Source organism: Salvia hispanica, chromosome 3 (genome assembly GCF_029641045.1).
Source record: "Salvia hispanica isolate PSC_SH4W2 chromosome 3, Shi_PSC_v1, whole genome shotgun sequence".
Classification (NCBI taxonomy): Eukaryota; Viridiplantae; Streptophyta; class Magnoliopsida; order Lamiales; family Lamiaceae; genus Salvia; species Salvia hispanica.
This window is the reverse complement of record NC_142694.1, coordinates 59199918-59221270: the sequence shown is the minus strand read 5'-3', so window position 1 is coordinate 59221270 and position 21353 is coordinate 59199918. Positions and strand designations below refer to the sequence as shown.

The window sequence follows — 21353 nt, the reverse complement described above, 5'->3', positions numbered from 1 at the left end:
TTCCGCGCGGGGTGCGACGCTGGGTGGCCGAAGAAGCAGCGACTGAACTATAGCGGCGACTACAGCGGCAGCAGCGGCGGATCCCATGACCTCCCCCCGGATGCTGAGGAGTTTCCATCCCCTCCTTCATTTACTGGTCGCCCCCGCCCGGTTGGACAGAAGCGGGCGCAGCGGGCTGCGAGGGGCGGATCCCACCTATCGCCCCGCGAGGTCCAGTCCTCCGCCCTCCCACCCGCCCCACTCGAGTACACTCTCCATTCGCGCAACCATATGCGGGATCAGATGTACAAGGTCTTCCAAGAGTGGAGGGCCGCCACTGACCCCACGGAGAAGATGTTTCTTCACGAGATGCTCGAGAGCATGCGGGTTGATTTGGAAATCGCGAGGGCACGGCTAGCGGGTTCCGACGTGGGCTCAGATACCACGGGCGGCGGCGGCAGCGGCGGCGGCGACGGCGACAGCGAGGACGACGGCGACGGCGATGAGGAGTAGAGAGTGGCGGGGCTCGTGTGTTGAAGCCCTTTTTTTTTTAAAAAAAATCATGTACTTTTTTTTAATGGAATGGATTAATTTTCCCGTATATGTGTCGTAAATTTAATTCTGTATTTTAATCGTAATTTTAATTCCGTAAATGTAGTATATTTTGAATTATTTTTATTGCGACTGGCCTATGGCTGGCCTAAATCTGATGTGGCAGGTGGATTTTTTAGTGTTGCTGACGTGGCAGGGGAGAGAATGGCTAGCCTATTGCTGGCCTATGTACCATTGCGGATGCTCTTAGGGCTGGCCTAAATCTGATGTGGCAGGTGGATTTTTAGTGCTGCTGACGTGGCAGTGAGGGAGAGTGGCTGACCTATGGCTGGCCTAAAGCCACTGTGGATGCTCTTTAACACTCTACAAACACATTACACTTATATTCTACTAATATAAAATAAATACTTCCTCCGTCCCACTTTAGAGTCTCATTTTTAGTTTGGCACGGTGTTTAAGAAATACTGTATAAAAAAATTTGGTGAAAAGAGATAGTGGAAACGTGAGTCATAGTTTTATATATTAGGAGTACTAGATTTATAATAAAATATGAGCGAAAAAAAAGTTAGCGAAGTATGAGATCTATTATTATTTATGAAATATTCTAACTAAGACTCTTAAAATAGAACGGAAGAAGTATATAAAAATGTGACTTGAGTTCCACTAATTTTTTAATTAATTTCTTTATAAAGTTAAAACAGTTTCTTCAAATAATTCGCTCGAACCGAATTAAAACGTGTCTTACACAGAATTGGGATAAATGGACAAATTCCTATTTGAGTTTGGAAATATCAAATCAATCTTTATTACGCCATATATTTAAGCAAGACATGTAGTAGCCAGGAAGCTAACACAAGCTGACACGATTTTACGTAAGAGTGATGTGAAGTAACGGAGCTTTATTTCAGTTATACGAATTTATGTGTATAAAATGACTGTAGACATGTATTCAAATTAATACAAATAAAATAGGGTATATATAATCATTTTATACAGTATATATGATAATATGTTTATAGGCCCATAAAATGACAAAGGAAGAGTTGACATTTATTTTTCATTTTTTAACCGTAAAAGTAAAATTAAAGCTAGTGCCAGTGAAATGCAGAGGTAGATTAGGAAAACTAGCAATGTAAAAAGCAAAGCAAACGTATAGGATGAAGCAAATAAGTAAAAGCGATAACGTGTATTGCGCCGACATTCAACCATGTAAGCAAATTTGATTTTGAGTTTGGATGCCTGCAACTTTTAACTCATATTCATTTGGTTAGAAATACAGAGTACTCCCTCCGTTCCAAGAATCCATATTCTTGAGTAGCATGATATTTTATGAAAGTGTTGTTAAGTATAATAAAGTAGAGAGGAAAAAAATAGTTGAATATTTTAATGAGGAGATAGGAGCATACAAGAGGCTATTTCTAAAATTGAAAAATGGTCATCTTGAATGGAACAAATAAAAAAAGGAAAAGTGGTCATCTTGAATGAGACAGAGGGAGTACAAATTTATGGTAAATTTCGTATTTTTCGCAAACTTTAAACTTGATGTTTAAGATTACTACTATCAACCTCGCGTGCTGCACAACCCATTGTAAACTGAGTTAATATTTACAATTAAATATAATAAAAGATTAATAAATAAATGGAGTATTAATTTTTACTTAAATTCAAAATACTCATCAAAATAAATAAATCTATCATAATTATAAATCCTAAATGTCACAACCGCACTTTCTAAGGAGAGACGGTTGATTGCAACTAGGGAAGGGTTAAAGTAGCGGGAAAGAAAGGGGGATATCAATATATATTTGACCAAAAATATATGAATAACTGAAATAACTTGATAACAACTTAACAAAATACAAACTCCAAGGAAATAAATACTCGACGGTAAACAATTTAGAGTTAGACTCTCAACAATGAAACAATCTAAAAGAAAGAGACTCTTAACGAAATCGTTCAAGACAAGGAATGATGCCGAGTATGAAGATACGACATGTTCAGAATATACTAAACAAGACTTATTTTCTTCATTGACTCTACTCAACACCCACCACGTCCGTCGCCACCAACCTGCACATTTTTAAAACAATATGCATGGTTGAATACTTAATGCACTCAATGAACACATGCCAAATATATTTTCATAAATAAAAAGTTTGTTAGGCCATCATAGAGTGACCTTGGGATTTTAACAAGTACTGTACATTAAAAACATTTCATCATAAAGTTTGGTTGCGCAACCATTTTCCATCCACATCCACTATCACTATACCAAATTTACACCCTTAGTAGCCTCAATGGCAAGATGGTTAAAAGCGTGGTTGAATTTGTGACCTAAAGTGTAACTTTTGAAATGTTGGGTTTCTTAGAAGGTGCAAGTGGTATTTTATGGATACCATTTTTGTAGTTCACTCTTAACTAAGTAATACTCACGGCCCCAAGTCATCATCCCCAAAATGCATTCCCACTGTACCCTCCTTCTCTCTTTATCAAATCAGGAAACGCATTCTCTTACTCTCCTTCTCTCCTAAATTCTTCCTATACTCCGATGCCCATCTACGCCGAGTTCACGGCATCCCCATCACACCACCGCCGCTGCCCTGCCTGTCTCTCCGTCGCCGCCGAGAAGGGCAGCGGCGGTGTGAATTGAGAAGAAATTACCTTTGTTTAAAAGAATAAAACTGCGTTGGAAAATGGTTTATCTCTCAAATTTTGAACGTGTGAAATTTGTGGAATGATTGCGCATGGAAAGTAATTGAAGTTGTGAAGTTGGGAGGTGAAACTGCGAATTAAAATAAGGAAGAATTAGTTGTGGGCTTGACAAATGACTTCATTTAATAGGAATAATTGGGCTGGATAAAGTAGGCCCAATTATTGGATTTTTGTTTACATAATTTCTATGATTTCTATTATACCCATTAATTATAAACATAAAGTAGTCTTGAAAATGACATTACAAATTTCTAAAAAAATTAAACGTATATTTCCTTCGTCCGCCAATAAATATTTCGCTTTTAATTGACGTAGGTTTTAAGCAAATGTTTGACTTTATGAAAGATAATGGAGAAAAAAATTAGTGGAGTGTGGAACCTAATAAAATGTGAGTGGAATGAGTTATTAGAATGTGGTTATTGTTGAAAAATGAATAAATTGAAAATTGCTAATTCAACTTGACCTCACCTGGGCTTGACCACGGGATTTGCGTAATGCCTGGTACAATGTGCTATTCTTCTCCCTAGTGAACCGGATTCTGTTGAGGTTGCCTTAGAGCACCATAACCCCGTCCCGGATCCAAGTCCCAAGTCTCATTCATGTCATAAAGCCACAACCCCATAGGCTCAATCCAAGTCCCAACTATTAAATTGCATTATTCCCAACTTCAATCAATTTTACTTGTAAATTGAAAACGTTGAGCAATTAAAACACGGAAAATTCATTCTTCATTCAGAAATTGAAAATTACAAACATAGAGATTAAAATTAGTACATGAAATATAACATCAATACTGGAAAAATGTTGGTGCGTATCCAAATTTCATCACATAGATCCGCTTGGAGGCGAATGTGGGCTTGCTTTTCGCGCGTCTCAGTTTCATGGGCCATGACATTGAGAAGGTCGAGAGGAGTACCCCGCAACGTCAGACCAGGTCGCAACTTGGCGCGGCCATCTTTCCGAATTCCAAGAAAGCTCTACCTAAATAATTGGATTCAAAATTTTACAATTTCTCCTTGTGACCCACACCTTTCACTTTCCACACACCTACTTATGGCCATAGCCACAATAGCGTAAAAGAACCAACAACATTGCCCGCCCCCCCCCCCCCCAATAAACTTCCTCATCTCACCAAAGGAGTCACATTCAGTGTGTGCACGAATTTTAAAAAATGTAAAGAATAATGAGTTAAAAAAGTTAATGAAATATGAAGTCTATTTTTTTATAACAGAATGTGAGTAAAATGAGCTAGTGAAATGTGAGACCTAGTTACCATTTGATAATAAAAGTGAAATGTGATTCGAATTACAGGGTAGAATAAAGGGACGAAGGGAGTGATGATAATAGTAGGAGTATTTCTATTACGTAGCAATTTATTGTTTTGTTTGTGAAGTTGTTGTCAGCCCCACACCAGCATCACTTCAGCCGGTAATTTGTGTGCCTCTAGCTACTTTCTCTCTCAATGAAATGGAGCAGTAATAAAGTGCAATCATGTGCCATCACTTATTATTCTCCCTTAATCCTACTCCTATCCATTTTCCACCTCGCATCGTTTTCCCGTTCACTACTGATTCCTCAACCCAAGGTACAATCACCCAAATGCATGCTTCTAGTCTAGAGTTTGTAAACATTAATTAATTAATTTGGAGGGTTTAGGCCATCCACAATCCTATCTTTTATTCGTCTCTTAACCGTCTCATTTCTTCACTATTTATGGATCAACTGTACTTTCCACCTCATCTCTTAACTAAGAGACAACATTTGCATCTCTTCATTTCTTAACCATCTCATCCATTAACTATTCATTCAATTTCATTTTTTATTTTTATTTCCAACAAATTCAATTAATATTTCATTGTAATATTAAATTAATACTAATAATTCATAAAATCAGTAAAAACCACAAAAATTACAACATCCGAAAATACGAAAAATATATAATTGAAATCCTAATATTACAATTTATTGAAATCCGCATAATCATTTGTTGGAATGATTGGTGAGAATAGAGAGTTATATTATGGTGAATAATTTGATATTTATAGAAGTGATTGAGGGCTTAAAAGAATAGAAAAAAATTAAAAAACTGAAAAAAATGGCTATAAGAGGCTAGTAATTTTTTGTGAATTTTTCTTGGAATTAAAAAAATTAAAAAAAATTATTTTTCAGCGGATATAAACGACGCCCACTCGCGGGTCGGCGAGTAGGCGTCACGGACGAACGGGAGCTCGCCACGTGGCCAACGTGCGTGGCGAGCTGTCTCGATGCGGTCTCATCTCTCCGAGACGAGATAGAGCCCGCATTGAAACGCGATGCGGATACTCTTAAGTTTAATTAGTTGCACGATTGGGAGAAAACGCGGGCGGGGTCACGGTCACGGCCGCCGAGCTGACACAACAAATGCAACGAGTGCCCACCCACCTCGACTACGCCGGAAACAGCTAGTCCAATTACATGCTCATTTTTACAACCCTTAATTACATTATTATTTTTATACATATTTTTATTCTTGTCTTTTTCCATTTTAATTACTCCTCATTAAAAATTTAGTGTCCTACCCTCATCTTCTCTTGATTTTTCTGTCCTATCCTATCATCTGTTGATTTTTCATCATCTCATTACACTATCGCCATCGTCACGTGGTGGAGATTAATTTCTTCTCAAGTTTTGGTAACCAAAATTTAAAAAATTGTTATATTTTTAGTAAATTTTATTATTGTTACTTTTAATTTTATTTCCTTAATGGTCGAAATGAAAATTGATAGTGTCCTATTGCTGCACACACCACCAGATTATTATTGCTGCCATTTCAGTGTTCGGATGTTCTCCGATCCTTGAGAACACAGGAGTATATTTTATCCTAATAATTATCATTATATTAATAGAGTAAAGTACTATTTTGTTCCTGAACATATGACTGCCGCCCTTGTTCCTATTAGTGAGATTAATCGAGCAATGGATGTCTTCAATAACAATAAACGACTTGGAATTGGTCTTCCACCTGTCGCCAGAAGAATGAAGTTTGGAGGAAGAAGAGATAGAAAGTCATAATTTGGAATATTTTTTTTGAAATATTAGTTATAGTAATCAAAATCGCCTAATTCGGTCAAAATTCCAACAATCTACGGTTGACCGTCAATTTTTGACGGAACCGTGATCAATTCGGCGATGTTTTCATTTGTTTAGAAATTGATTTTTTTAAAATTGAATATTCTGAACTAACTTCGTATTTCAGCCTTATGTTTAGGACCAAATAGTACTTTACTCGTATTAATGCGATGATATGTACTAACTCTCTACTAATTTCTTGAGAAGGATATTGATAATTATATTGCTACATTTTAAATATCTTTTGAACAGTTGTGTTATAATTACTCGAATTAGTACAATATCTCGTGGTCCAAGTACTACTTTAGTGGTGTAATTACTAGTGGGATTTATTACATCTGTCAATACTCAATAGGTAAATTTTACTTTATAAATAAATTAATTTAGGATGAACGGGCTAAAATCATAAAATAAGGAGTAATTTTTAAATACAGAGAGACTAGTATTCAAGATGTTATGTCGTTGAGCTACCATGTCCTATTAAAGATAGAAATAATACAATAATGTCTCTTAAATTTTTTGAAAATAATTGACTCTGACGTATTCCAAACTACCTAAATCAAATCAAGCATTTAACGTGGCGCCTTTTAAATCAGGCGTTCATTAATCTCATGCGACAATCGTCAAATAGCAAGTGGGGATTCCCTATCTATTATTGGAAAACAAAAATTAATTGTTTTTTATTAAAAAATCCACCCAACCCCAATCCAAATCCAATTAATAAAAATATGACCGTACATGATTAATTGGAGACTCTCTTAACTCTTAACACTCTCAACAACAGAAAAGAAACTCAACGGCGAGTCTGAAACAGCCCCAAATTTCCAGTAGAAATTTGAAAGAATCGTTGCTGGGACTCCAAAAGTTTGAATTTTGGAGGGGAAATCATCAATGGGGAAGTGTTTCAGCTTCACATCATCAAGGGACAAGTGCTACCGGTGGTCCTTCTCCTCCGCCGGGCTCCGCTCCCTCACGGCCAACCTCGGCGACGGCACCTTCATCCACAGCTGGGGGCCCAAGGCCCATAAGCCCAACAAGCCGACCCTCGTCCTCCTCCACGGAATCGGCGCCAACGCAATGTGGCAGTGGGGCGACTTCGTCTCTCCCCTCTCGGCGAAATTCAACGTCTACGTTCCCGATTTGTTGTTCTTCGGCGACTCCTACACTTCGAGGCCGGAGAGGGGTGAGGGGTTTCAGGCGGAGTGCGTGTACCGGGCTTTGGTGGCGGCGGGGGTGAGGGGGCGGATGAGCGTGGTGGGCCTCAGCTACGGCGGGTTTGTGGCCTACAGCATGGCGGCGCGGTTCCCGGAGGCGGTGGAGAGGGTGGTGATTGGGTGTGCTGGTGTTTGCTTGGAGGAGAGGGATATGGAGGAGGGGATGTTTAAGGTGAGGACTGTGGATGAGGCTATTGAGATTTTGCTGGCGCAGACGCCGGAGAAGCTGAGGGAGTTGATGCGGCTGTCGTTTTATAAGCCGGCGAAGAATGTGCCTTCTTGCTTTCTTGCTGATTTTATTCATGTAAGATTGCATTTTGATGTTGGATTTGGAAGTTGATTGCATTGTTTGATTTGGTGGAGGGGTGTGGTTTGATCAATGTGTGATGTTGTGTTGGATTTTGGTAGAGATTGAGTGCTAATTTTGATGAGAAATAGGGATGATGTTACAAAGAATTTGCTTTGTTGCTTTCTTGCTGATTTTATTCATGTAAAGATTGCATTTTGATGTTGGATTCGGATGTTTTAGCAGTGTTGATTGCGTTGTTTGATTTGGTGGTGGGGTGTGGTTTGATCAATGTATGATGTTGTGATGGATTTTGGTAGAGATTGAATGCTAATTTTGATGAGAAATAGGGGTGATGTTACAAAGAATGTGCCCTGTTGCTTTCTTGCTGATTTTATTCATGTAAAGATTGCATTTTGATTCATGTGTTTCTTGTTGGATTTGGATATTTGGCAGTGTTAATTGCAGTGTTAATTTTCTTGGTGTTTTGTTGCTGGATTTGGGATTGGTTTTTGATTGCTTTGATATAATATCTCTCACTCAACTCGTGGATATGTATGTTTCCAAGCCCATCCAAATTCTGTGCTATTATAATGTTGTTTTTGTCCCTATGGTTGTAGGTAATGTGTACAGAGAATCTTCAAGAACGAAAAGAGTTGATCTACGCGTTGCATAAGGATAGAAAGCTCTCCAATCTGCCTAAAATCACTCAGGTTTTTCTTCCATCGATTCATGCTTTTCCAAATGATCATTCCTAGCGAACGTTGCTAAGATTAGATGCCACCTTTTTGCAGCCTACATTGATAATATGGGGAGAACACGACCAGGTTTTCCCGGTAGAATTGGCTCATAGATTAGTAAGGTTAGGTCTCAACTCTCAACTATATCAATGGTAAATGTAATAGTAATTCATCCTCTGTCTGAAGTCTGAATATGGTATATGGGGATTGATGACAGGCACTTGGGAAACAACGCAGAGCTCGTGATACTAAAAAATGCAGGACATGCGATCAATATGGAGAAGACAAAGGAGCTATACAAGCACTTAAAGTCGTTCCTCGTCCCGAAGCATGAGAACAATGGGAAGAGAAGCAAGGTTGACTAATAAGAGAGAGCAAGTGTATTTGTAACATTTTTTACATTGTGGTAAATCCATATTTAAGGAGTATAGAGGCAGAATATGTGGTATGAAATTAGCATATTTTTGTTTTTTCGTGTGTTATTGGGCCAAACGCAAGTCTTGGGCACGAATCTATTGTGACGCAGCCCATAAATTTATGTCCTATAAGATAAAGAATTGATCTGAAAACAAAAAAAAAAGAAGGAAAAAAGCTATACAAACACAAAAACAAATAGGGGAACAACAAAAAAAAATGTAATGGGGTGAGAGAGGCTCGAACTCTCGACCTCAGGATCACTCAGTAGCTATGAGACCTACGCGCTAGCCAACTGCGCCACCACCCCTTTTGTTGATTTTTGATAGATGATGATATATGATTGATTGAAGAGATCGATTTCATGTTTCTGCTGTGAAATATTGTCACCGACAGCTTTTTTGTCCATAAAAATGAAAGCAGATTCATTTTGATTAGTAGGAAACCTTGTGATAGTAGTATGTCAAATTCATTCTATATATTATTGCTTAATTTTAATTAGATTATACTCCCTCCGTTGTAATATAGTTAGGTCGTTTCTTTTAAACACTCATTTTCCAAAATGATACTCTCTCTGTTCTACAAGAATGTGCACTTTTGGTTAGATACAAGTTTTAATGCACAATTGCTAAAGTAAGAGAGAAGTAAAAAGAACAGTAATTTAAAGAATTGTTAGTAGAGAATTGGTCCCACCTCATTAAAGAAATTTTTTTTTTCCATATTTAGAAAGTGCATATTCTTGTGGGATGGACTAAAAAGGAAAACGTGCATATTGTTGTGAGATGGAGAGAATAATAAATGGTTATAGCGGGGTGAGAGTAAAGCAAGAGAGAAAATAATATAGAGAATACTCTTCTCTATAATATTCTCTCTTATATAATTACATACACTCTCTTCAATTTAACTATTTATTTCAATTTTACAAATAAGAAAAGAAACGACTCAACTACCTTGAAATGATGGGAGTATATTTTAATCAAGTTAGACTTATAATATAGACTGATTACATATCACATTAGTCCTAAGATTAAGAATAAAAGGCTATATTTTTTGAAAACGAGCAACCCAAAATAAATACCAGTCACTTTTTATTTACTCATTGGATTTTCGGAGTTCTAGAGTTATTCCAAGTGTTTAGGAGTATTATATTACCCTTATTACGAGTCTTTTTAGTCCTTTCTAGCTTATTTATATGTATTTTAAATACCACTCCATGAACCCATAATGAAAATAAGTATTGCTTCATGAGTTTGTTAAAGCTTATCAAGCCACTTGAGCAAAGTCTTAATACATTCAATACAATTACAACCATAGCCATTTGCAGCAAAAAGATTGAATTATAGCAAGAATGCAAAGCTGAAGCTTTCAATACCTTCTTATCAACTCACTTAAACCAACTATATTTTCATTGATGTATAAATGCTACCATAAGGCAAGATTCGGTCCGGAAATCGTAAACCTTCGAGATTTACTTTGCAGCCACGACGTCTCCAAGTAACGCCTCCAAGTCCGCCAATCTGACATTACTCAAGTCAGGGTAGATTGCTGCTGCTGCTGTGAAATCCTATTATAAAATGCATCAAATCACCACTCTCAATATGTTTACTTCTTGAAATAACTTCTTTGTCGAATAACATAAGCAACGTGCTCGCTCACCTGGTTAGCAGTGGACGACGTGTATGAGATCACACACGACATTCCTGCTCCCGTTGCAGCCTGCATCAACACAATTGGAGGTGTTTTCTTTTCTATCATAGACTGATTCAAGAATATAAAATTGTTTATTAACGGTTGTGAACCTGTAATCCGATAACACTGTCTTCTACCACCAAGCAATCCTTCTCCGACACGCCCAGTTTCTATCAAAGCAACACAAAGTTGAGTTGATGGGAAGAATAAGACTAGCCATTGCAGTTAGTGCACAGCTTATTTACCTTGGCGGCTGTGACATAGATCATCGGATCGGGCTTCTTTTCCTTCACATCATCACCTATCGAACGAAGCAACAACACAAAAGCAAAAGAGTTTGTATCCAAATCTTTTTTTGATGAGAAAAACAAGGAACTTCGCTCATTTTTCAAGAGTACCTGCTAGGAAGCAATCGAGGCCTTGGAAGCGCTCCTGTAACAATACAAGAAAAACAAGACTTCTCTAATTCAGAAGATGGATTAGACGAGGCAAACATCAACTTCACACGGATCGTGATTTTGTTAGAAATTTACCAATCCAATTAGATTTTCTAAACACAAGACTACTGAACTCTTAGTTGCAGCAGAGCAGACGGCTAGCTTTCTTCCCTAAAATGGAGAAGAGAAATGGGAAAAAATAAGAGTAACGATTAGTGATACGTAAAAACAGACAACTGTGGCATCCTACAACATAATGTAGATGATGATTTATCTTACAGAAGCTTTTGCCTCATCCATCAATCTCAAAACTCCTGGTCTGGGCTCAACCTACTCGAAAAATTGGCGGAGTCTCATTAGACATGGAGAATTAGGAAAAGCAAAACACTTTATAGTATAAAAATTGATGTTCTTACAGTTCCAGATTTAATTATTTCTTTGTACCTCTCTGTCTTCCAGTCCTGCAGCAGCATCACGAAACAATCAACTAAAATATATCGATACAACGCTTCATGTGTCGTGCACGTACATAAGAAAAGCACCCGTGATTTAATTAGGCCTTTTCTCCATTTCTCAAATTGAAACTAGCCAATTTTTCAACAACTTAGATGCATTATGAAATTGAATGAGTTGCTCATCATTAATAAAATCTCATGTGACTAAACACTAGTATTCCTAAAACATCATATTGGATCAAAATTAAACATTGTATCCAAATAAAAAAAAAAGAAAAAAAAAAGAGAAGCATGACCTGAAGAATGTCAACCAAGTTTGCTCTATCTTCATCACTCTCTGGCACCGAATCCGAAATTGTGGAAGTCGGCCAACCGTGCTTCTTGAAATACCTTCAACAACAAATTTCTCAAAAAAAAAAAATTAAAAAAAAAAAGAATTAGTAGAATTTCACCATCTCATTTTGGGTTTCCCGCCGCCGATGAGGTTTTGCAACTCGTCGTAAAATTCGGGGGTCCAATCGAGGGGGGCGGGTGAGGGAGAAGACGGGCAGCGGACGTTGAAATGGGCGAAGGCGTCGTTGTAGGCTTGGCGGTGGAGATGCTCGGACTCGAGAATGACGCCGTCGCAATCGAAAATCAGAGCTTGGAGAGCTCTGGCTGAGGCTGTGAGGACCAGGCGCCTGCTTCGTGAAGTTGCGACGGAGAAGGAGGGGATAGGTTTGAAGAGAGAGAAAAGAGGAGTGCGGGAGGAGAGAGAGGGAGGGGCGGAGAGGAAAGAAGCCATGGATAGTGTGGTTTGTGGCTGTGGGAATTTTCAGTTGGTAACTAATATAACTACCGTTTTGTTTGGCGTTTTCTCAAATTAATGTAAATTTAGTTACTGCTCCCAGTGTCGATGAACCATTTTTTAGTTCCTCCTGTCCAAGATGACGTTTTAAAAAAAGAAATAGAAACTCATTTATTTGTATTTTTTTTTTTAGAAATTGCACTATACATATAAAATATTTTATTAATATTTTAAATTGGTATAAAAAGTTTTTAGTTAACTTGAATAGTACATTTGTGTTTTAAACTAATACAGTCTGTTAAAATTCTTTAACATCGTTAGTATTTTAACTTTTTTTATAATATATTACTATCTCCGTCCCCCCAAATTTATCCCACTTTAACTCGGCATGAGTTTTAAGAAATGTAATGGAAAGTAAGTTAAAAAAGTTGTGGATTGTGGGTCCCACTTTTATATATTAATTTTATAATAAAATGTGAGTAGGAATAGGTTAGTGGAATATGAGGTCCATTTTTGGTAAAAGTCAAATAAGACAAATTTTGAGGGACGGGCGGAAATGAAAAAATGGGACAAATTTTCAAGGATTGAGACAGTAGTAGAATATTAGAGGAAATAGAATTTTACTCAAGAAGATGAACTTAGCAATACTTTCCGATAACCGACCTCTCCCGAAAAATTTGGAGTATTTTTCTATCTCTCTCAATAACAGGTAGAGGTGCCCACGGTTCAGGAATCGGCGGTTCCGATTTTGGAAATTGTTGAACCGGAACCGAACCGCAAGGGTGTTTCGCGGTTACGTTACGATTTTTTTTATACGAAAGAAAAGGCTTAGATCGATTAGTATATGATTGGGAGCATGTATAAGTATCTCAAAAATTTTGGCTAGAAGATTGTCCACTGTGTTGCCGGACTTAGTGGGGGACTCACAATCAGCCTTTGTCAAACATAGGCAAATCTTAGATGGGGCTCTCATAGCAAACGAGGTAGGCTGGTGGGGGAAGAAAAACAAGCAAAATATGGCCATTCTAAAGATTGACTTTCCAAAAGGCTTATGATACAATTAGATGGGATGTCCTGAAAGAAATTCTTTTTGGAATGGGTTTTGGTGACAAGTGGACAGATTGGGTGATGGAGTGTGTGAGCTCAGCCTCTATGTCAATACTTGTCAATGGCTCACCAACCTCACCTTTCAAGCTTCAAAGAGGATTGAGACAAGGGGATCCACTTTCACCTTTTCTCTTTCTTCTGGTGATAGAAACGTTTAACGGGCTGGTGATCAAAGGACGAGAAATTGGAGTAATTGATGGAATATACATTGGAAGAGACAGAGTTCCAGTCACACACCTCCAGTTCGCTCGCGGATGACACACTTATCTTTGCCCCTGCAGACAAAACCATATTGAAGAACTACAAAAAGCTACTAAATTGCTTTGCGTTGAAGACGGGGCTAAGAATTAACTATGGGAAATCAGTTCTCATTCCTATGGGTTGTGGGGAAGAATGGATTGAGGATATTTTGGTAACATTAAAGTGTGGAGTGGCTAAGCTACCAATTTCTTACCTCGGCATTCCGCTAGGAGCTAATCCAAAAAAATCTTCTACATGGAAGCCTATCATTGAAAAGGTTGAGAAGAGACTCGCAATGTGGAAGACGACAACTCTTTCCAAAGTGGGTAGGCTGACTCTTATTAAAGCGGTTCTCAACAACCTCCCAATGTACTACCTCAGTCTCTTTAGAATACCGAAGAATGTTGCCAAGCGCATTATCCAATTACAAAGACGATTCTTCTGGGTAAAGAGAATGGCTCGAAGGGAGGAAACTTGATTGCCTGGGATTTAATTCAGAAGCCTGTTGATCAAGGGGGGCTAGGAGTCGGAGACATTCACATAAGGAATGCAGCGCTGTTATTTAAATGGTGGTGGAAATTTGCAGCAAACCAATGCCCTCATGGAAGAAAGTTGTGAGTTCTATGCATAACACTAGATACACCGGGGAGTTCCAAAAGATGGAGAACAGAAATTCATCAAGCACGTGGTGTCAAATTCTGAACTTTTCACAATTCAGCAAAGAAGTGCAAGAAGTGGCAGAGAAAGGAATAAAAATAAAAGTGGGCAATGGAGCGAGCACAAGATTCTGGCTTGATAAATGGACTGGAAATGCTACTCTAAAGTCACTCTTCCCTACACTTTTCATGATTTCTACCCAACAATACAACTTGATTGAGAGCATGGGCAAATGGGAAAAAAATAGATGGGTGTGGAAGCTTAAATGGAGAAGAAGACTATTTGTATGGGAGGAGGATTTGGTGAAAGATCTCTACCTAGCTGTGGGTCATGACTCCATGAGTAAGAGTGCGAGGGATGTCAGACTATGGGCTTTTGACAAGTCTGGCTCTTTTTCTGTTTCTAATTTTTACCAGCAGGTCTGTCGCATTGTAGGACAAGGAAGCAACCGCTTTTGTCATGGGAAACTCGCATGGAAGAATGTGGCTCCGCCGCGTGCACAACTCCTCGTTTGGTTTGTCCTACATGGCAGACTAAATACAAAGGAGAGACTTTTCAGATTCCGATTCCCCGGAGTTGAGGATGAGCTTTGTGTATTTTGTGGGGAGGAACCTAAAACAGTTTATCATATTATTTTTGGTTGCAAGTTGTCTAGTAGCTTGTGGTATTTCGGATGCAAATGCTGGAACCTTGCTTTTTGTCTCCCCAAAGATCCGATGGCTTGCTTCCTTACATGGATGGATGCACCTTTTACGAGATTTGAAATTTGGAGCTCCTTATTCTATGTGATCTCATGGTCTATTTGGTGGCTCAGAAATAAAGTTATATTTCAAAAACTGGAACCGAACTGGGAAACTGAGAAGAGACTCATTATTTGGAGGCTTTGAGCATGGAATAAAGGATGGAAGGATGGTGCCCCGAATTTCCTTTCTCACCGAGCCAAATGTGTGAGGACTTACTTAAAGCTAGAAGATGGACGGAGCATAATCACAGAAGCAACTCTGATAAACATAAAGGTGCATTATAGCTCGCTCTGCCTCCTAGTTAGTTGGTTGATGTCTGTTTAGGTTTTGTTCTTTTTGTTCTGCTTCAGGGGTGCATTTCATTTGCTTAGCTTGCTTTTTCTGGCTTTGAGGTTTATTTGTTGCTTGTTTTCTTGGACTAGTTTGTTGATACTGAACTTCGGTTACTGTTCCGGTTCCGGTTCCAAAACTACCGATTTCGGTTTCTGTTCTGAACCGGCGGTTTTCCGACTCTTTTTTACGGTTTTTCACGGTTCTGAACCGCCGGTTTTTGCGGTTCCGGCTTGGTTTCACGATTTTTCGGCGATTTTTCACGGTTCCGATTTGGAACCGGCGGTTCCAGCACGGTTTCGGTTCGAAAATTTTTGAACCTAAATCGACGGTTTCGGTTCGGGTAAATTCTCACGGTTTTCGGTTCGGAACCGTAACCGGCAGTTACGATTTCGGTTTTAACCGCCGGTTCGGTAAACCTTGGGCAGGTCTAATAACAGGTAAACTCAGATTTTTGTCTAATTTTTATGGGCTTTGAGAAAAAAGATCGAAAACCTCTGTTGAATCTTAGGAATTTTTGTTTAAAATTCCCATCTATGACACTTTTGCATGTATTTTCAATCAAATTATTTTAGTTATATGAAAATTTAGAAAAATTAACTCACTTAGGATATTTATAGTTCTTGATGGAAATTTAGGAAGATGGTTTTTTTATTTCTTAATGGAAATTTAGGAAGATGAACCTCTACATGCCTTTCGAATAGCTAAAAGTTTGACTTTTTATGCTATTTGTTTCTAAAGAAGGGGCTTCAAAATATTGATTTTTAAAGGTGTTTTGCTATAGTATTTACTCTCTGTGTCATTTGGGAAATTTTTAAATAGTAAATCTTTGCTAATACTATATCACTATATGCAATGGGGAACTTTTAAACAATGTCTTCGCTGTAGCAAAAAACTAAACCTTTATTTAGAACTTTTTGTTTTTAAAGAAGAGCATCAAACTTGGTTTTTAAATAAAAATACAAACCATAATTGGAGTTTTTTAAACGGTGTTAAAGAAATATAACAGAATGTATAAAATACTAATAAAACTTTTTATATGATTTATGCAAATTCAAAACCTTTTGTATTAATTTAAAATATTGATGAAATCTTTTATATGTTTGGTGTAATTTTCCCTATTTTTTTCACCTAACAAAAAATAAAACTGCATAAAATTTCGTATCGTTCAAGGAAGATGTCATCTTCCCTGAGACAGAGAAAATATATTTTTTTAAATCACAATAAATTACTCTTTCCATCCTGATAAATATGCAAAACGTTTCTTTCTGGACACAAGATTTTATGCAATCTGGTTTAGTGAATTTCAGTAAATAGAGAATACATTTGGTGAATAATTAAAGAAGAGAGAAAAAGTAGTTGGATATTTTAAAGGAATAAAGAAAAGTATGAGAGAGCAAATGTTAGTGGATATTATATAGGAGAGAGAATAAGTAAATATTTTGACTTGAATTATTTAATCCTTTATTTTGTTGACTTGATCTAATTTGATATTGGTTGTTAAATTTGTCGTACAGAAATTGCGAACTTAATCATTTCATACGGTCGGTAAATGTTTATGCGAAAAAAAAGTTTATCAACACCACTACAGTTGTTCAGTTCCTACTTCGAGCATCCGTCAACGGCAAACCAACGAGGGGCATGTTCAAGGCCGCTTAAGAGAAATTCAGCATGTCTCGAACATCCATATATCGGCATTGGCTAGCTGTGAAGAAGCAACAAGAACAAGGGGAAACAATTAACTCAGACAACGTCAAAATAACAAAATGTTCGAGGTGCAAACGTGTTACTCTTGATTTAGCTTTGCTTTCTACTGTACACTACACAAAAAGAGGGACAATCAGATCATTGGCAGTGGGTTTGCAGTGTAGCATGACAACTGTAGGGAGATGGGTTAATGTCGGACTGATCAGAGCACACACATCAGCAATTAGGCCAGATTTAACCGTCCTGAATAATCTTCAAAGGTTAAGATTCACATTAGATGCCTTAGGTATGCAACCAAATCAAGTTTAGGAATAGGAATAACATAGGACTTGTCAACATAAGAATTTCATTTAAAAAATTATGTTTATGTTTGTCCTGGCAAGGCCCTTATTTGCAGATTATGGTGATATATTGTTTGATGGGAAAATTGGAATATTTTCGCTGCTCAAGTACCAGCACAAAGAAAGAGCAAGAATAGAGATGCAGAGACAGTAGAAACTAAAGCTATTCAAAGCATCAATAAAAGGGTGATCAATGACTTCACGATTAATAAGGTAATTAAATGGGGGATGGTACTTATGTATGCTTGATTATTTGAATATACTCCCTCCGTCCCATGTGCACTTTCCATTTTCGTCCGTCCTATAAAAATATGTGCATCATATTTTTGAAAAGTTATACTCCATATCAATTTAATAATGTAGGTTCAACTATCTACTAACACTACTTTATCTATCATTCTCCGTCTCTCTTTTACTTTATCATATCATCCTCCTCCTCTCTTTTACTTTACCAATTTTGTCTTAATTCCCGTGCCATACTCATTGCCCATATTTTTATGGGACAGAGGGAGCATGCATTTTCTGATAATTCCAGCCATTATATCTAAATGGCCAGATGGTGCATCCAAAAACATTTTTACAGAACAGGACAATGAAAGACTATATATCATGGACACAGAATTGTTCAGCAACCCCCTAATTCTCCGGATACCAATGTCATTGATTTAGGTGGTTCAGATCTCTAAACCCAAGGATCTCGCTTGGACCGGCCAAGCAGAAAGAGGGTGGCGTTGGGAAAAATGCAGGGCCTAGAGTACTTGCACGAGCATTGCAATCGAAAATTATCCACCGAGATGTCAAAGCCCCGACAAACATTTTGAAGCCGTTGTTGGTGATTTCAGGCTGACAAAGCTCGTGGATGTGAGGAAAACTAATGTGACAACACGGGTTCATGGGACGATGGGCCATATAGCTCTCGAATATCTATCCACCGGAAAATCATCGGAGAAGAGTGACGTGTTTGGACATGGCATCGTGCTTCTAGAGATCGTCATGGGGCAACGAGCTACAGATTTCTCGAGTTTGGAAGAAGAAGACGATGGCGTACTGCTCGACCATGTAAGTTGTCAATATGTTTGATATAAGATGTACTAGCACTTTTATACTTGTTAAATGGTGGAAACTCCAAACTTTCAATTCTTACTATAGAAATTCCCCTTTCAGGTTTATTTCTTTTGTAATTAGGAGATGTACATCTGTAAAACAAAATATGAAATAAAAAAAACTATCTACGTAGGTTACAAATTTCCAACCCTAACACCAATGGAACCCTGGGCGGAGGCGACAGCTTTCGCCCATTCCTTGATGTTCGCTTTCATCATCTCTTCATTTTGTTTTCTATGAGCACCAATTTTGAGTCTGCAACTCTGTATTTCTTCAGCTACTACCACAAGATATGGAGGTGTAGTGTAACATACCTCCAATTTCTCAAAAATGATGCCACTTTCCATGTAACTAACTCCAGCCATTGCCAAAGCTTCCACAGACATCAATTCAAATAGTTTGTTTTGGAAGAAATACTAACAATTATGTATTTATTAATAATTGTGAGAGAAGAGGCTTATTTATAGTAGTACTAGTATTGAAGATTCCTACCTTCATTAATTTGGGTTAGGTTTCCAAAGATAAAAGCATTGTTTTGCACGTGCATGAGTGCATAAACTCGTGATTTTTCTCTCCTAATTTGAGGGAGATATATATTTCTATTAAAGGTACAAGGCATTGCACGTGCATGATTTGTGTACATCAATTTTTTATGACCAAAGCCCTAAACTTGCCTGCAATATATGCAAAACACACGAGAACAACCTGCAATGCATTTGCATTGTGATTAAAACACACTATAAACTTCATAGTATAATAAATAAATAAACTCATGCTCAATATATCAGATATGAATTCAATGTGATCACATGAAGCCATCAAATTTCCTTTTCCTACCTTAATCTTCATGTGAACTACTTTTTCTAGATTAAGTTAGATAGACTTAGTCATTTAAAAACCTTACTGAAACATATATGAACATTTGTTAGTGACGCGGGGACTCAAACCTCTTTTAACCATTTTCGGGTATTTTTTGATATCAGTGTCACTAGAAATATCTGTGACATGGGTAGTAGAGGGCTATGAGAAAGATGCATGATGAGAGAGAAATAATTAAGGGATGTCCAATAGAATGACTATTGTTAAAAGAAACGTTGACGTTGAAAGAGCCAACAATGTTATGAAGCAGTAGTATCACTGTCATAACTATGAAAAACATTTTTTATTGATGATCAAACACCGTAACACCAAATAAACTGGAGTATATAGTTCAGGGGTAGGAGTGTGATCAATTGCTAACTTTCTTAAGTTGCTAACTTGCTAACTATTCAACGCAGTGTATTAAAAATGTCAACACGATGACATTAAAATGTCAACACATAATTTTGTTGAACTTCAATAAAATATGCTGATATTATGTGTTGACATTTTGATGTCACCGTGTTGACATTTTTAATACATTGTATTGATGAGTTGGCAACTTAAATAGTTAGCAATATAACGCACCTCGTATAGTACTACTATATTTCTTTTTCTAACTATCCATAACTAATATTCATAATTTGAAATCTTATCATATTTTTTTTGAGCTTTTTAATCAGATAGCACGATGATGAAATTCAATATACATTACAAATAAATGAAGAGACAGAATTTTAAAATTAATTCCACTGATTTAGATAATAAATTTACAGGTTTGTGTTAAAAGGACAACACCTCTTAAAGTGACACCGTGACACCACTTATACAGCAATATAATAAACGCTACACAACAATATTATAAACGCTACACAACAATCTATAGCTTGCTGTATAGCGTGTTGGATATTGCTGGACAAGAAAAATTGTTGTATAGTGACAGTCTTTTTCAGATTTTTTCAGATTGCTGTACAACAAATTGCTGGTCGTCTTTTTCAGATTTTTTTTGCCACGTGGCAGCTTATTATTCGTCCACATGTACAAATAATTGGCTAGAAATGGTGGTATGGTGTTATTTTAAGGGGTAGTGGCACCCTAACATGTCCCTATTTACATATTTAACAGTACCAAAGTCCACTAGGTACGATTAATTATGCATTTTTTTCCCAAATACTCAATAATTGTGAAATGAATTAGACTACGTGAATCCTTATTTAAGTGGAGTATCAATCAATGATAATACATATTCATAGGCTAAAATTAACAGACTATATAATATTTGCAGAAAAAGTTTAAATTGTTGTGCCCAATAGACACCCATGTGATTATTGCTAAGCAATTTTAATAACGATGGGTCCAAAATTTGATTTAATGAGGGGTTTATTATGACTGACTCGAAATTGAAAATAATATAATCAACATTATAAACCTAATATACGAAATAAATTACTACTACTATTTAAATGGTCGACTTATTTAAACTTGAACTAGTGCAAGGTGGACGTACTTGAATTCTCAAATAGTAACATACATTTGACACATGCTAATTGTGTATTTATTAAATTTTAATATTATTTGGCTTTTGTTGGGGATCGGTAGGAGAGGTGCCCATAGTTCCGAAACCGCCGGTTATGGTTCAGAACCGTCCGGTTCCGGTTTTTCAAACCGGAACCGAACAGCGAGGGTGTTTCGCGGTTCCGGTTCCGGTTCCAAAACCGTCGGTTTCGGTTCCGAATCGGAAGTTTTCCGGCATTTTTTACGGTTCTTCACTGTTCCGGCTTGGTTTCACAGTTTTCCGGTGATTTTTTGAGGTGCCGGTTTGGAACCACTCGGAAACCGGCGGTTCCGGACGGTTTCGGTTCGATAATTTTTTAACTTGAACTGAACCACGGT

The 21353-nt window shown here is 37.5% G+C and overlaps 2 protein-coding genes and 1 non-coding gene across 4 annotated transcripts; 1 reads left to right on the top strand and 2 right to left on the bottom strand.

The window, feature by feature from the left end:
- The first annotated feature begins 7068 nt into the window (after positions 1–7068).
- On the top strand, positions 7069–9061 carry LOC125212605 (alpha/beta-Hydrolases superfamily protein). The gene is made up of 4 exons (XM_089067588.1): positions 7069–7869; positions 8472–8564; positions 8646–8713; positions 8809–9061. Exons 1-4 carry the CDS (start codon positions 7243–7245, stop codon positions 8954–8956), a joined length of 936 nt encoding a protein of 311 aa, XP_088923714.1. The 5' UTR covers positions 7069–7242; the 3' UTR covers positions 8957–9061.
- A 169-nt stretch (positions 9062–9230) lies between these two features.
- On the bottom strand, positions 9231–9315 carry TRNAM-CAU (transfer RNA methionine (anticodon CAU)). Its single transcript is given in 2 exon segments — positions 9231–9266; positions 9278–9315. It is a non-coding gene; the product is annotated as a tRNA-Met (tRNA).
- A 915-nt stretch (positions 9316–10230) lies between these two features.
- LOC125212108 (Haloacid dehalogenase-like hydrolase (HAD) superfamily protein) lies at positions 10231–12396 on the bottom strand. 2 transcript variants are annotated; one of them, XM_048112163.2, is made up of 10 exons: positions 12039–12396; positions 11883–11976; positions 11548–11592; positions 11411–11461; positions 11228–11302; positions 11093–11156; positions 10940–10995; positions 10805–10864; positions 10662–10721; positions 10231–10569 (listed from the first exon to the last, which is right to left on the bottom strand). In XM_048112163.2, exons 1-10 carry the CDS (start codon positions 12368–12370, stop codon positions 10474–10476), a joined length of 933 nt encoding a protein of 310 aa, XP_047968120.2. In that variant the 5' UTR covers positions 12371–12396; the 3' UTR covers positions 10231–10473. The 2 variants fall into 2 exon arrangements, with proteins under 2 accessions (XP_047968120.2, XP_047968121.2); XM_048112164.2 differs by having other exon boundaries at positions 11093–11126.
- Between the last annotated feature and the right edge of the window lie 8957 nt (positions 12397–21353).

Bases quoted from the DNA above. Each gene is read 5' to 3' on its own strand.
- LOC125212108 (XM_048112163.2), bottom strand. From the start codon at position 12,370: ATGGCTTCTTTCCTCTCCGCCCCTCCCTCTCTCTCCTCCCGCACTCCT. The intron at 11,303-11,410 runs GTAAGATAAATC...TCTCCATTTTAG, and splicing joins TGGATGAGGCAAAAGCTTCT to GGAAGAAAGCTAGCCGTCTG. The intron at 11,157-11,227 runs GTAAATTTCTAA...CTTCTGAATTAG, and splicing joins TAGAAAATCTAATTGGATTG to AGAAGTCTTGTTTTTCTTGT.
- LOC125212605 (XM_089067588.1), top strand. From the start codon at position 7,243: ATGGGGAAGTGTTTCAGCTTCACATCATCAAGGGACAAGTGCTACCGG. The intron at 8,565-8,645 runs GTTTTTCTTCCA...ACCTTTTTGCAG, and splicing joins ATCTGCCTAAAATCACTCAG to CCTACATTGATAATATGGGG. The intron at 8,714-8,808 runs GTTAGGTCTCAA...GATTGATGACAG, and splicing joins TTGGCTCATAGATTAGTAAG to GCACTTGGGAAACAACGCAG.